The sequence below is a fragment of the Zeus faber genome (assembly GCF_960531495.2).
Source record: "Zeus faber genome assembly, chromosome: 6".
Lineage (NCBI taxonomy): Eukaryota > Metazoa > Chordata > Actinopteri > Zeiformes > Zeidae > Zeus > Zeus faber.
The window spans coordinates 9,343,033-9,358,052 of record NC_137201.1 but is presented as its reverse complement, the minus strand read 5'-3'; the positions used below and the strand labels follow the sequence as shown (position 1 = coordinate 9,358,052).

The following is a 15,020-nucleotide window of genomic DNA, read 5'->3' as shown; positions in this document are numbered from 1 at the left end:
TTGGTCCTGCTCCAGGCCTTGCAGAGCGAGGGCCAGGCCTTGGCCTCGCTGCTGCCTCTGGGGACACGCTTCCTCGAAGAGGCCGAGGCGGATTACATCCTTCAGCAAGGAGGATGGGTGAGTGCAGTGGGGGGATATCAACTTTTTTTCACAATGGTGTACTTGATGTCTCCGCATCATTTTGATGCCACAGTAGACTCAGTTATTGTCGCAGTTTGAGCTTAAGGCAGTCAATATTGAACCAATTTAAAAGCAGATAACTCCATGGAGTCATTATCATTTATAAGAGGTTTTTCCAGGAGGACTACAACAATATGCGTGGAAATAAGAGCAGACTTAAGCGGCCAGTGGAGGGCAGTAGAGGATAACCTGTATATATTCCGCACACCACAAGGAGGCTTACAAATAACCATCTACACAATAAAAAAAATTGCTCTATAAACCATTAGAAAAAGGGTTAATGGTTGAGTTTCCAAATTCAGATGAGAGTATACATTATGAATAGAAACAGTCATTTAAATCCATCATAACAACTCAAAATAATCGGTGTTTTTATGTTTTACGGATACTGGAATGGGGAAAATGGATTACCTTTAGCCATTATACCCATATAGACGCTTTGTATGAATCTTCAGGCTTGCTTAAGACAGATTTTTGGACCGTCACAACAATATTCTAACTTGGGCAATCCGGGCACGGTTCCTCCCTGCAAGTTGGGATCGGTGGGTAATTTGACAGTGTGAGCTCATTCAAGGCGGGGAGGGATGTTCCGGTGCAGCAGCCCGTCACTGGGTTCTTGTGTTGTAAATATAACATTTCAGGTGCAAGGGCAATCACAGCTGTTTGTAAGCTGAAGATAAAAAAAAAATAAAAAAATCCCCTCTCTCCTTGATGTGAGGAACACCCGAGCAAGTTTGTCAAACTCGGATAGAACGCACGTTTTTATTTTGTCTCCTTTCCTGGTAATATTGTCGTCTCACACACCTGTCTTTTTCACACCGGCCAGCTGCCGAGGCTATCGACGGACGTCTACAGAAGTATTTATTTGATATCACCTGATCGGAAAGGCAGACATTTGATACGGATCATTGTGTTCGCTCGTACCTCCTGTCCTGCTTTAGTGAAGCTGGTTTTGGACAGTTTTGGACAAAGAAAGAACTTGTTGTTCCGTGTTGGAGGAAAACATCCCTCGTCCCCGAGCACAGCGATCCTCATGGACCCCCAGGGTTCCGTGGCACGGAGCCAGGGGATCCATGAAAGTATTTTTTATTTTATTTATTTTTATTTTTTTGGAAAAAAATAAATAAATAAATACACAAACGTTCTATTTTTGTGTCCTTTTGAAGGGGTAAATTAAACTTTTTAGAAATATATTTTTATGCTATATATATATATATATATATATATATATATACACACATTTAGAATTTACTCTAGTACATTTCTCTTGATTTGTGTTTTATGTTGCTACCATGTTATTTGTTCATGTAAGTGATGTTAATTAAATTGAATACATTGATTTTCTATTCTGTATTTAAAAATGGTGTAATTGGAGAAAAAGGCCTTGTGTCAAATCCAAATCCTTTTGGGACATGCGTATAAGGGTTGGAGGCGGGGGTGCGATGCCCTGGCATCAAGGCCCGTGTTTCCGTTTTTTTTTTTTTTTTTTAGCGCCGACTCCGTTTTGACGTGCTATCCTGTTGTTCTTAGGTCGGATCCCTTGCCCTGTATGAGGTCACGCGGACGCGGTCACGTGACTCGTGATGCGGACGGCGTCACCCCGTGCGCCGTGACGTCGCGGCGCTTTTAATGTGAATGCACGCGCGGCGCTAAACAAGGCCACATTCTCATTATGTCACCGTGGACTGGATGAACGGATGAGAGAGAGAGAGAGAGAGAGAGAGAGAGAGAGAGAGAGAGAGAGAGAGAGAGAGAGAGAGAGAGAGAGAGAGAGAGAGAGAGAGAGAGAGAGAGAGAGAGAGAGAGAGAGAGAGAGAGAGAGAGAGAGAGAGAGAGAGAGAGAGAGAGAGAGAGAGAGAGATGAAAAAAAAGGGAGGGGGGAGAGAAAGTAGGAGGGTGAGCCAGTGTGCTGTGCAGCAAAGTGAAATCACCATTAGTTTGACAGCTGCCTGCATGCACACTTCTCCAACTCTCTCTCTCTCCTTCTGTATCTCTTCTGAGTCCCTTTTTTTACTTTTATTTTTATTTGTTTTGCACCGCCGTGGGCTTTGTCCCCTATTTCGGCAAAGGAACCCATCGGAAAGTTCAGGTAGGGTACGTTAACTGGTATTGTCATTTTGAGGTAATGGTTCGGCGCGTAAAGCTTAATGATTAAGGTGTGTGTGTGTGTGTGTGTGTGTGTGTGTGTGTGTGTGTGTGTGTGTTTGTACGTGTGTGTACACACGTAGCAGGAAGAGATTAAATAAGAAAGGCAGCCAGGACCTTTGTCCCCACCCCCAGCTAGTTTTACCCCTTCATTTTCTGTGCACAAATCCCATGCATTGGTCCAGGAAAGATTTTTAGCACAGTCATTCAACGCTTCTGTGCCTTGGGGAAAAAAAAGGTCCCAGACATCGGGTAGAAAACCTCTGTTTGTCAAACCCGGTGCGACAAAGAGTCTATTGCAAAAATCCCCGGGGAACGGCGGTGGCAGGTTTTCTTTTGCGCTTACCTCCGTTGTCATACCCTTTCTTAAAAGGGTATGACAAAAAAAAACAAAAAAACCCAAGCTGTCTTCCCGCCTTGGTTTTTGGAGGTCATTGTGAATCTCAAGGACGCCAGACTGAATTTGAGGACATCGTGTCCGACCCGATCCGACCCCCGTGCGCATGCACAGGCGAGGGGGGACAGCGTGGCCGGCGGGGGCTTCCCCCGTGTTGATTACGGAATACAATGCGTATTATGACCTTAATATGGTGTCCACTTCATTTGGCTGCGACAAAACCAGTCGCTCATAAACCGAGGGAGGGCGGAGGGGGGAGGGAGGGATGGATGGAAGGGAGGGTGAGAGGCCATGAGGGGTGGGGTGGGGGGGTTGGTGATGAGTAGGCGAAGCATACATGGAGATGATATTCGAGGACGAATCAGTATTTGTGGCCAAGCACAGCTGCATAGGATTAATAGAAAAAGGCAACTAGAAACGGGTGATAATTCAGTGCCATCTACCAGCTAGTGGTGAAAAGTTGGGCTGTTTTGAAGATTCGGCTCTTTACAAGTCACTCGGTAAAAGATTTGTTCAATATTTGCAAATCTTCGTTTATTTGATTCAGTTGGTAGGGTATAACACACCAATCAGCCACAACATTGAAACCACTGACCGGTGAAATAAATAACATTGATGATCTCGTTCCAATGTCACCTGTCAAGGGGTGGGATAAATCAGGCAGCAAGGGAACAGTCAGTTGTTGAAGTTGATGTGTTGGAAGCAGGAGAAATGCGCAAGCGTAAGGATCAGAGTGACTTTGACAAGGACCAAATCGTGATGGCTAGATGACTGGGTCAGAGCATCTCCAAAACGGCAGGTATTCCCGGTGTGCAGTGGTTAGTAACTACCAAAAGCGGTCCAAGGACGGGCAACCAGTGACAGATTCACGGGCACCCATGAGATCATTGATGTACGTGGGGAGTGAAGTCTAGCCCGTCTGGTCTGATCCCACAGAAGAGCTACTGTAGCACAAATTGCTGATAAAGTTCATGCTGCGATGATAGAAAGGTGTGAGAACACACAGTGCATCACAGCTTGCTGTGTACGGGGCTGTGGAGCCGCAGACCGGTCAGAGTGCCCATGCTGACCCCTGTCCACCGCTGAAAGCGCCTAAAATAAGCATGTGAGCATCAGAACTGGACCATGGAGCAATAGAAGGAGGTGGCCTGGTCTGATGTACGATGGTTTCTTCTACATGATGTAGATGGTTGGGGTTAGGGTCCGATGGAGCATCTGTGGGATGTGCTGGAACAACAAGGCTGATCCATAGAGGCCCCAGCTCTCAACTTCCAGGACTTAAAGGATCTGCTGCTAACGTCTTGGTGTCAGATACCACAGGACACCTTCAGAGGTCTTGTGGAGTCCATGCCTGGATGGATCAGAGTTGTTTTGGTGGCACAAGGGGGGGGGGGGGGGACCTACTCAATATTTATGGTTATAAGTGGTGGTTTTAATGTTGTGGCTGATCGGTGCATATAATAATGAACCGTGTAAATCGGTCAAATCCAATATGGATTATGCCAAATGCCTTTTATTTATTTATTTATTTATTTATTTTCGCGAGTAAAAGATTCATTCACTTACACGCTGCAGGACTTGAGGCACATGCACGACTCGTGACTCGCTGCAGTCACCTTGTTCCGAACGAACGACTCTTTAGACGCGCTGACTTACGACTCCTCAGTCATTTCAAAAGACTAATTTGTTAGGAACTAATCCTTCGTCGAGTTGTCTTGCATCGCCACTCTCAGCTCCAGCTGTCTATCTGCTGTGCTGTGGAGCGCCTTTTGGCTCCGTTACTCGGCCTGGTCCTGCTTGGTGTTCTGACCCCCGGAAAAGTGCTGCGTGAGGACTGACGGTGCACATCATCCCAGATGCGTTGACAGACCTGGGCGCGTTGTCACGTAAGGGGACTCCAGCGGTCAGGAAGCGACAGCCCGACACGTCACAATCCCAGCCGTGCCTCACCATAGAGGTCACCAAAGGAGAAATGCATTCACTGATGACGATGGGTCACGTGACGTCAAAATTCAGTCTGACTCATTCTATAAAGATGTAGATTTCCTGGCTCCCATGAAACAGCCCAGTGTTTGGCCACGATATATTTTTAAGGAGAGGTTGCCTGTTGAGCGAGGCTGGTCTCTGTCTAAACGTCACACCCCATCCGTGTGATGTGCAGACGGCAGCAGAGCTCCCTCCCCACGTTACGTAAGGGGAGAGGGAGAGAGAGAGAGAGAGAGAGAGAGAGAGAGAGAGCCAAGACGGCCAGAAATAAAACCTCATAATCCTCCTGAAAACATCATCGCACAGGGTCTCATGACTGGCCTACTTGTAGCCGGCAGGAGGGCGATGGGACGGCCATCGGGGTTTAACGGGGCATCCGTCGTCTATCCTTTAATGTCTTCCTTTCCATTTGTTTATCACTGTCGCTGCTGACGTGATGCAATTGATGAAGCTACTGACCTGGAATCCATGTTTAGCAGTGCAACCTGTACTGCACGCGCTACAAAGGACACTTGGCACAGAGTTGGCCTCCAAGCTCCCCCTCAAATAACCGCCGTCCCATAAAGAGAGCCAGGTCTGTTTGGGGTAGTAAAACGATCCCGTGTTGTCAAAACACCCTGTTCAATAGGCAACTGTATGCTTTCATGATGATCCAGTATGTTGAAGAACAAAGAGGATGGTTGCCGAGAGACTGGGGTTGAAGGCTCTTATCTATCTATCTATCTATCTATCTATCTATCTATCTATCTATCTATCTATCTATTTATTTATTTATTTGGGGTGATGAGGAATTTATATATTTTTTTAAATCTTTATTTTTAAATCTCCCCCCCAGCAACTGGAACACTTGGTTTTGTAATTGGGGAAATCTGATGCTGGTGGAGGCTATTCTTTTGCAGTCGGTTAATTGTGATGATATAAATGATACTCCAACCATCCACCGTTAAGAATAAACATCTTAACAAGACGTTATTGTAATAGTTTCGACTCGATTACTTATCATTCATTCTGCCATTGGATGTCTGCATTTGTAGACTTTCTGCTGCCGGGGTCCGTCCCGCCGTAGGGCTGCGCTAATTGGGAGCTACGAGTGGGAAAGGGGCCTCCGGGGCAGGAACCAGCGAGGGGACACATTCTAGGTCAGGGCCCTCAAGCCGCGAGCAAGAAGCGGGGCAGTCAAGTGCACCCGAAGAACACGCGCACACACCCGCACCTTCGCTGCAGCCAAACGGATTGTTACTGAACGCGGCCTCTCGATGAAGCGATGCACAACGACAATGAGCGTCAAGCGAGCGTCCGGTGATGCTCTGTGGCTGAGCCCCCCCGCCCCCCGTCTGGCTCTGACCTCAGTGGCCGACCTCCTCCATGACATAACGAATCCCTTTATAGATGTAGAAATGATGATGATGTCTAAAGCGGAGGCGGTTTAGATTCCGGGGGCATATTGGCGAATCTGTCTATCCGTGAATCAGCATCGGGTGTACGCGGTGCTGTGTTCTACACCCGCAGCCGTTGTGTGGAGACCCAGATAGAATACTTGCATCCTGACCTACTCGAGGTCAAAACAATTTGAAGGTTAGTTGTCTGGCCAAAGAGAGCTCAATTTTTTTTTTTTTGTTTATCTGGGTTATTGATGCTTTAACAGTATTGGCATGTGAAGTGTACTTTTTTATTTAATATTTTTTTTAAAATTTTTGGCAATGACCAAAGAGCCAAAACAATGTCCGGGGTCGGCGAGGAGGTGCAACATGATGACCGTCCGTGGCAATCGCCCCCTCGGAGAGCCGTGAGCGAACGTGTGTTTGTGCCTTCTACGTTCTCCTAGGCAGGGCAGGAATGTGTGCTGGCTGGGTGTGTGTGTGTGTGTGTGTGTGTGCGCGTGTTTGTCCTGAGGTGAGGGTGGAGAACCTGCTCGACTGTTGAACAGGAGTTTAAAAGAAAATAGTGCGCCTCTCCCCTGCACCCGTGTGGGAATAGCAGAGCGTCCAGGTTCGTTGACTTCACTTTGGATTATGAAGTACTTAGTCAGTTGATGGGTTTTTCAACAGGAGTTGTACATGAAATAGGCTATTGAAAAATTATGTAAGGAATGTAAGATATGTGTGCATTTTTGTAAAAAAAAAAAGTATTTTCCCGGCGTGGTCTCGTAAACGGAGCACGGTACTGTCGGTGAGGTTGTTGGAATTTTCTCTTTAGGTTGTGTGCGCTCGGCTTTTAACGGACGTGGGATCAAGGATCACACCGCGAACAAGCTTTTCTGTCCGGTGGACAAGGACATATCGCCGATTGTAGCTCTCTGTGTTGCATGACATCTGTCAAAGGGCACCATTTTATTTGTCATGATCTCGCACTCTCTTTTTTTTTTTACCACGCACCATTTAAAGACGACTACGGCAGACCACCGATGATCGATTGACCGAATTTGGTTATACGGAAGGGCTTTATTCTCTTCCTTACGTCATGTGCGGGGTTCGTTCTTTAAATGACTTGATCAGCAATAAACTTGCATAGAGGGGCGGGGTTGTTTTAGATGTCCATTTAGATTGTATCCAAACAGGCTCAGGAAACACTTCCCAGGGCTTATATGTGATTGTGCTGCCCTTGGGAGACAGAATCCTGGGCTGGGAGGGTTTTTTTTTTTTTTTTTTTTTAATTTATATGATGTGAAACAATTTCGCTCGGCGGCATGCAAATCAGCTTAAGAGGCGGCTGGCTGTTGATGGACGGCCCGAGTTTAAATCCGCTTCCCTGGAAATACAGCTGTGATGCCACCACGCCATCGCTCTGGCCTTGTAAGGAAACTAACCTTCAGAGGTTAGTCAAAGTGTGACTGACTAAACGCTGGTTTGCATAGATAAAAACGCTCGTCGTCCTTAGCGGTTTGAGGGTGACGGGGGGGGGGGGGGGAAATATGCAAATCGGCGATGACTTAAGGGGGCGTTCATGAAAGGTAACAGATGGACCTGTTGAAAACGAGCCATAGATTAAATGTTTTAGGGAGCCATTGCGCAGACCTGCCAACCTGCACGCATTTTGTGTACCAAGTGCATGAGCTCTGATCTTGATGAAAAGTTTGACTCTTTTTTTTTTTTTTTGAGACTCTGGACGAGTCTCAAAAAGTAAAAGTAAAACGAGTCGTTCCATTGGATTCCGTTGGTTAAATGCACGGTGAGTTCCAGTGAACAAGAGTGAGAAGAGTCCGTCATAATAATAAATGTATTACTTTTTTTTGCAATGATTGCAATTTATTTTGGAGTGGCATGTATCATATAAATATAATATTAATGTATATTTGCACTTAAAAGTGAAAGAGACTTTCATTTGAAGTTTAAACTGGACATTTCCATGTTAGTTATAAGATCTCAGGGACAGTTTCAGGTTCTGTTATTGTTCCAAAGTGGAGAATGAATAATAAAAACAGTGTCAATCAGCAAACTCACTATGGTGGTAACTGAAAATTGCAGCTGTAGTATCCGCAGCTGTCCTACCACGTGAGGCGTGATCAGATCACGCAATGTATTTTTCATTGACGTACAGCAGATATAACCAATGAGACCAAACACGAAAATTTTGTTTATTGTCTGCTTTTATTGTATGTTTATTATGAACAAACAATTGAATCAGAATCGGCGAGTCAGATTTTTTTTTTTTTATATTTATTTATCTGAATTGGCCAAGAAAATTGCAATCAGTGCATCTCTAGTTGGTAAACATGTTCGGTAACTTTACGAGATGATGCATTTCAAGAGGTACAGTGCATCCAGAAAGTATTCACACCCCTTCACTTTCCCCACATTTTGTTATGTTACAGCCTTATTCCAAAACGGATTCAATTCTTTTTTTTTTTTTTCCTCATCAATCTACACACATACCCCATAATGACAAAGCGCAAACGTTTTGTTTTTTGGGTTTTTTTTTTTGCAAATGTATTCAAAATAAAAAAAACTGAAATATCACATGTACATATGTATTCACACCCTTTGCTATGACACTCAAAATTGAGCTCAGGAGCATCCGGTTTCCACTGATCATCCTTGAGATGTTTCTACAACTTGGCTGGAGTCCACCTGTAGTAAATTAAATAGTTTGGACATGATTTGGAAAGCCACACACCTCTCTATAAGGTCCCACTCTTGACAGTGCATGTCAGAGCAGAAACCAAGCCATGAAGTCAAAGGAATTGTCTGTAGGCCTCCGAGACAGGATTGTATCGGGGCACAGATCTGGGGAAGGGTACAGAAAAAGATTCTGCAGCATTGAAGGTCCCGAGGAGCACAGTGGTCGCCATCATTCGTGAATGGAAGAAGTTTGGAACCACCAGCACTCGTCCTAGAGCTGGCCGCCCAGCCACACTGAGCAATCGGGGGAGAAGGGCCGTGGTCAGGGAGGTGACCAAGAACCCGATGGTCACTCTGACAGAGCTCCAGCGAGCCTCTGTGGAGATGGGAGAACCTTCCCGAAGGACAACCATCTCTGCAGCACTCCACCAATCAGGCCGTTATGGTAGAGTGGCCAAACGGAAGCCTCTATTCAGTAAAAGGCACATGACAGCCCGCTTGGTGTTTGCCAGAAGGCACCTAAAGGACTCTCAGACCATGAGAAACAAGATTCTCCGGTCTGATGAAACCAAGATGGAACTCTTTGGCCTGAATGCCAAGCGTCACGTCTGGAGGAAACCAGGCACCTCTCATCACCTGGCTAATACCATCCCTACGGTGAAGCATGGTGGTGGCAGCATCATGCTGTGGGGGTGTTTTTCAGCGGCAGGAACTGGGAGACTAGTCAGGATGGAGGGAAAGATGAACGGAGCAAAGTACGGAGAGATCCTTGATGAAAGCCTGCTCCAGAGCGCTCAGGACCTCAGACTGGGGCGACGGTTTACCTTCCAACAGGACAACGACCCCAAGCGCACAGCCACGACAACGAAGGAGCGGCTTCGGGACAAGTCTGTGAGTGGCCCAGCCCCGAGCCCAGACTTGAACCCCATCGAACATCTCTTGAAATACCTTAAAAAAAAAAAAAATAATAGCTGTGCAGAGACACTCCCCGTCCAACCTGACAGAGCTTGAGAGGATCTGCAGAGAAGAATGGGAGAAATACCCCAAATGCAGGTGTGCCAAGCTTGTAGCATCATTCCAGAGAAGATTGGAGGCTGTCATCGCTGCCAAAGGTGCTTCAACAAAGTACTGAGTAAAGGGTGTGAATACATATGTAACACATTAACACATTTGCAAAAATTTTAAAAATACCTTTTTCACTTTGTCATTGTGGGGTATTGTGTTTAGATTGATGAGGGGGAAAAAATGAATTGAATCCATTTTGGAATAAGGCTGTTACATAACAAAATGTGGGGAGAGTGAAGGGGTGTGAAAACTTTCCGGATGCACTGTATATCCTAACGAGATGAATTTGTATACTGCATATAGTTAGCCCTTGTAGCTCGCGTACGACGTGATGAGCCTCGTTACCAGACGGCTACGGTGTGAATCACTGATGGAGTCATTTAGCTGCAGACTCAAAGACCACAGACTCCCTGTCACACTACTGTGGTACTAAAAATATTTTGCCACGGTTGGCAGGTCTGCATTGTGTGGTGAATGGCGTCGGGGGGGGATACTCGCCGGCGTTGCCTCGGGAGGCGCTTTCACCTGTCTACTACGATCTGTTCCGGGCACTCTCCTCCACATAGATTTTGCGGTCCGCCTCTTTTGCCAACAGCACATTCCTCTCGGCCTCCCGGGAACGCGGCTGGCGAGAGAGAAGCCCGGCTTGACGGAGTTGAATTGGGTTTTGAGCCTGTATGAGTGGCCATTGGCCTTCCCTCTCATATCTGATCACAGTAAGAGGAGGATCATCTGCCACCATGACGCCCTCCAACCCTGACGGCCAGGCCATCTAGAAATGGGTGTAATCCACCACCAGGACTAGTATAAGAGAACTGGAAGGGTGGAATCGTCTCTCTGTGTGTGTGAATGGTTGTAAGTCGCTTTGGACAAAAGTGTCCGCTAAATCACGGACCGGACCGCAGCGCACCAGCCACCAGGAGATATCAAGATTATTGATAAAGAATTCTTAAAACTATCGAGCGCTCAAGCCAAAGCCATCGGCAGGTTTTCGGCCGTCCCTGACCTGGTCGCATTGAGCGACCCAAGACAGCGGACCATGGCTCACGGTAGAGTTGGGTCGATTTCCGGTTTAGCCGGTCTGGTGAACGAGCGTTCAGTTAGGGTATGTAAACCAACTGAACCAGCATTTGTCATTTAAACCTCTTTCCACATTGAATCCATAACATTGCTGGATAAAAGATATCTGGCAAAGGCAGTAGGTAGTCATTCACTCATTGGCCTCCTTTATGGAGATGTTCCGTTTTGGTTCTGTTCCCACATTAGACGACTGTCACGGATACAGTATGTTATGGGTTAGGGCTCGTACGTTATAGTGTAGATGCGACCAGCCGAACAATCTTAATCGGTTTGGTTTTTTTTCCTGGCTCTGAGACCGGTGCTTTGGTTCCCGTCTCCCCGCCCCTCCCGGGTCCCGGGACTCTTAACCACGATTTAAAAACTCCACTATTTGTGCTTCATTTGGATTCGGCTCCACCCCTACTATACAGAAATCTGATGCTTCTGGCATTTCCCCATAAATTATCCTACTTTGGGAGTCGGGAAATATGGAACGAATTTTACCGGAACACCGGCTCTTGTTCCGACATGACGCCAATACGGAAAATTGCCAGTGGATTAACGGCTTCCAGTGCAAGGGGAAAGGGGCTTTAGTGTAGAGGTGCATTACCGCCACCCACTTGGGAGCGGAAGCTGAGTCAAGTGCGACACCTAGTGGTCAAATTGGGTATGTATATATTGGTTTGGCTTTATATCAAACCGGTTTGAAACTTTTTACACCAGCCCAACCCTAGCTCACGGTGAAAGATTTGTTCCCGTACAAAAATGTTTTTGTCTGGGATGGTCCAAGGACGACCAAAATCGCACAGGGTATGGAGGCCTTGAGCTGTTGGCTGTCTCACTTAATTTTGGAGAGGGCAGTAAAGGTTCTGACAGGAAGTGCCAGACCCCTTGGGGGGGAAAATACAGATCCAAAGAAAAATGTCGCCGGTCATCCATAAAAAAACATTTGCTATCCTCTCCATTGAGCTCTTATGTTGAATAAGTCAAATTTAAAGGATGCTTGACCGTGCCTTTTCAGTGAGCATTCCAATGGAGCAAACGGTTCAGTCCTCGGGAAAACCCTCATCAAGCCCCTGGTGCAGCGACAGTCCCAAATATATCATTCCATAAAGAAGTCCCTGCAGCTCATGGACTGGAAAGTCAGGTGCTCAGACGTGCGTCGTCTCCAGGAGGTGTGTTCCGTGCGGAGGCTTAGAGCGTGGAGTGGCACTGCAGCCATTTCTAAAAGCAGTTCCACATAACCGAAGACAATAATCCTGGTTTTTTTTTAGAAGGCATAATCGGTGACTTGTGGAATGATACAGAGTTACATTTATAGAGGATAGACATGGAGGTACATTTGAATTGCCAGTTGAGTTTGGGATCTAGTAGTTTCATAACCAGAGGATCCAGTTGGTTTGTGTTTCCTAGCCAAGGTGTTTTTTGGTTTAGGTTTTATTTCTATTTTTTTGTGGTGAGCTATGAATTTGTGTGGTTCACTGAAAAGATCCATTATATTACCCAGTACCTAAGAACTTAAGACATGATTGCTATCAATTATAAAATAAGTCTAGTGTGTACACAATACTAGATACACACTTGTGTCAGTTGTGTGCATTGGTTCACCATACGTACCTCAAAGTTTATATTTTGACCAATTTCCCATTCATTTCCTATGCTCTGATTGATGCTGCACCGTGTATTAAACGGCATGAACGCACTTGGTGAAATGTCCTTAGGGCGAGAGGGAGCTCAATTGAGTTCAATAATTGTTTTGTAACCTCTTGGATTAATAAATTGGCTATTTGATGAGTTCAGTCTATTTTTCTCCTTCAACAACACCGCGACACTTTCTGTTGTTTCTGCTCTTTAACGTTGCACAAGTCTGTATTTTGCTCTAGCCTGATACAATCAATGAAGTCTTCATGAGTACTTCTAGGATTTAAAGTTTCCACGTTTGGCATCGGCATATATTCTCAGACAATAGTCTAATGATTGAACGAACACATACTTTCTTACTACAAGCTGCTCTTTTAACAGTTTTTTGTTCCGTCTCTGCCCGCCCCCCCCCCCCAGGGTACGGTGTTTAACCTGGAAGAAGAAGAGGAGCGCGGTGTGATCATCGCCGAGGACAGCAACGACATCTACATCCTGTCGGAGCAGCACCAGCTGAGCCCTCCCTCCTCTCTGCTCGGCCCCGACGACAGTGGCAGCGGGCACAGCTCCTGGCAGACGGAGAGCTTGCCTGTGTCTCTGGCCGGCCACGAGTCCTGGGCACAGGTCGGTATGATGGACCCCGAAGACGTGAAGAGCTTGGACAGCAACGAGGGCGTCGCCCTGGCCGAGGAGCGCAGCGAGAACAACTCGTCCAACTCGGACATCGTTCACGTGGAGCGCGAGGAGGCCGAGCTGCTGGAGGAAGGCGGCGAGGGAGCAGGGGCGATGGAGGCGTCCGAGTTTCAGGAGAGCATGATGAGCGTGCTGGGGACGGAGAGCGAGCTGGCCGAGCTCAGGGAAGAGTTCGGGGACGGGACGCCGCCGCCTCGGGCGTCGTCCGAGGCCGGGGCCCCGGCCTCCCTGGTGTCGTTGGAGGAGCCGGTGGTTCTAGAGGCGCCCGAAACCTTATCGTCGCTGCCGTCTCTCACCACCTCGGAGCCGGAGCCGCTCCCCGAAGCGGCCGCTCTGCCCGCTGAGCCGGAGCCTGCGGCGCCTTCACCTGTCCCCGCAGTGGAACCGGACACGGAGCCGGAGGCTGTTGCCTTCGCCGCCCCGGCCCCTGTTGAGCTGGAGCCTGAGAAGCCCCCGGCGCCTGCTCCTCCAGCACCAGCAGAGCCCGAAGCTGCTCCCGAGCCCGAACCAAAACCAGAACCGGTTAAATCGCCTTTCCACCCTGATGAGCCCCAGCCCGCAGCAGAGACTGTGGAAGAGCCAAAGGCAGCTTCACTACTGGGTGCACCTCTGGCCTCAGAACCCCCTGCGGAGGCCCCATCCGAGGACCCCGTAGCGCAGTCCGAGCCGGCGTCGGAGCTGCCGGTGCTGCTGTGTGGTGGGGCGGCCTTGGTTGCCCTCGCCGCCGTGGCGGCCTACGGTGCCCTCTCCTACAGGAGGAAGTAGAGGGGGAGCCGTCTCGTTCTTTCGCCACGCTCAGGGAAGGGGCAACATCACAGGACGTTGAGATGGAAAGGAATTCACGTCGTCGGCGTCTCCGGCGCGTCCTCTCCTGAGAAACCGTCCGGCGGTTGTGGCATCAAGCTGCGTTTTTATCTCCAACGCTTTTGAATGTTTGAAATCTGTGAATACCCCCTCACCCCTGACCCCCCGACCCCCGAGTTTGCCGCATAAATTTCCCTGCTAAAGTTTCTGTGTGACCAACCCCTTGAATCACCACACGTACGCACAAGTGAAGGGAACATGTTGTACTCGAAATCTACTTTCCTACTCTGTCCTTTTACGTATCGTCTTTTCGAACCCTCTGTTCATGATTCCACCACTTTTCACACCTTTTATGAGGAAATGTTGCGAAGATATATTTTTTAAATTTGTCTCTCTCTCTCTGGCCCTTCCTCCCCCCCCCCCCCTTTTCTTTCTGTGGTATTTGAGGGGAATCGTTTTGTTCCATCTGACTTGAGTGCATATACACGGCGTAATCTATCCAGCTGTTGCTACGTGACTTTAGAGCTTCCAATGATGAACGGATCACAAACTTGACAAAAAAAATGTTTCAAAATTGAAATGGTTTACCCTCCTACATAGTCACACTGTGATCCCCCCCCCCCCCCTTCTCTGAAGTACGGATTGGATGTTAAGTCAATATTTTGATCATGGATTTATTGAAATGTAGAAGCATAATAGTGAAATCAATTTCTGAGTTATGTTTTACAAATGGAAACTTGTTTATGTACTTGAAACCTTAACATGCATAATCGGGTTGACCCCTTTGGCTATGGGAGTACAACTCCGCTTCCTTTTTGAAGTACATTTTTCCACATTGCGCGTATGATTGGCTTCTCCCTGGAATATATTAAAAGTTTTTGCCCCAAAGTGGATAATCATTTTTTCCCCTCCAAAATTACTGATATCGTTGCTATGAGGGCAACATCTCATTTTACGCATTACATTAACTTAAACCTATGCCGACTCAATAATAA

The 15,020-nt window shown here is 47.3% G+C and overlaps 1 protein-coding gene across 1 annotated transcript in view; it reads left to right on the top strand.

The window, feature by feature from the left end:
• The window catches only part of bcl2l13 (BCL2 like 13), a 20,212-nt gene extending 5,308 nt beyond the window's left edge, over window positions 1–14,904 (top strand). The window contains exons 5-6 of the mRNA XM_080002240.1: window positions 1–117; window positions 12,949–14,904. The exon at window positions 1–117 is cut by the window's left edge and continues 12 nt beyond it. Of these exons, the coding sequence (XP_079858366.1) occupies window positions 1–117; window positions 12,949–13,986 (1,155 nt within the window). The 3' untranslated portion in view covers window positions 13,987–14,904. The remainder of the gene's footprint in view (window positions 118–12,948) is intronic.
• Window positions 14,905–15,020: the final 116 nt, after the last annotated feature.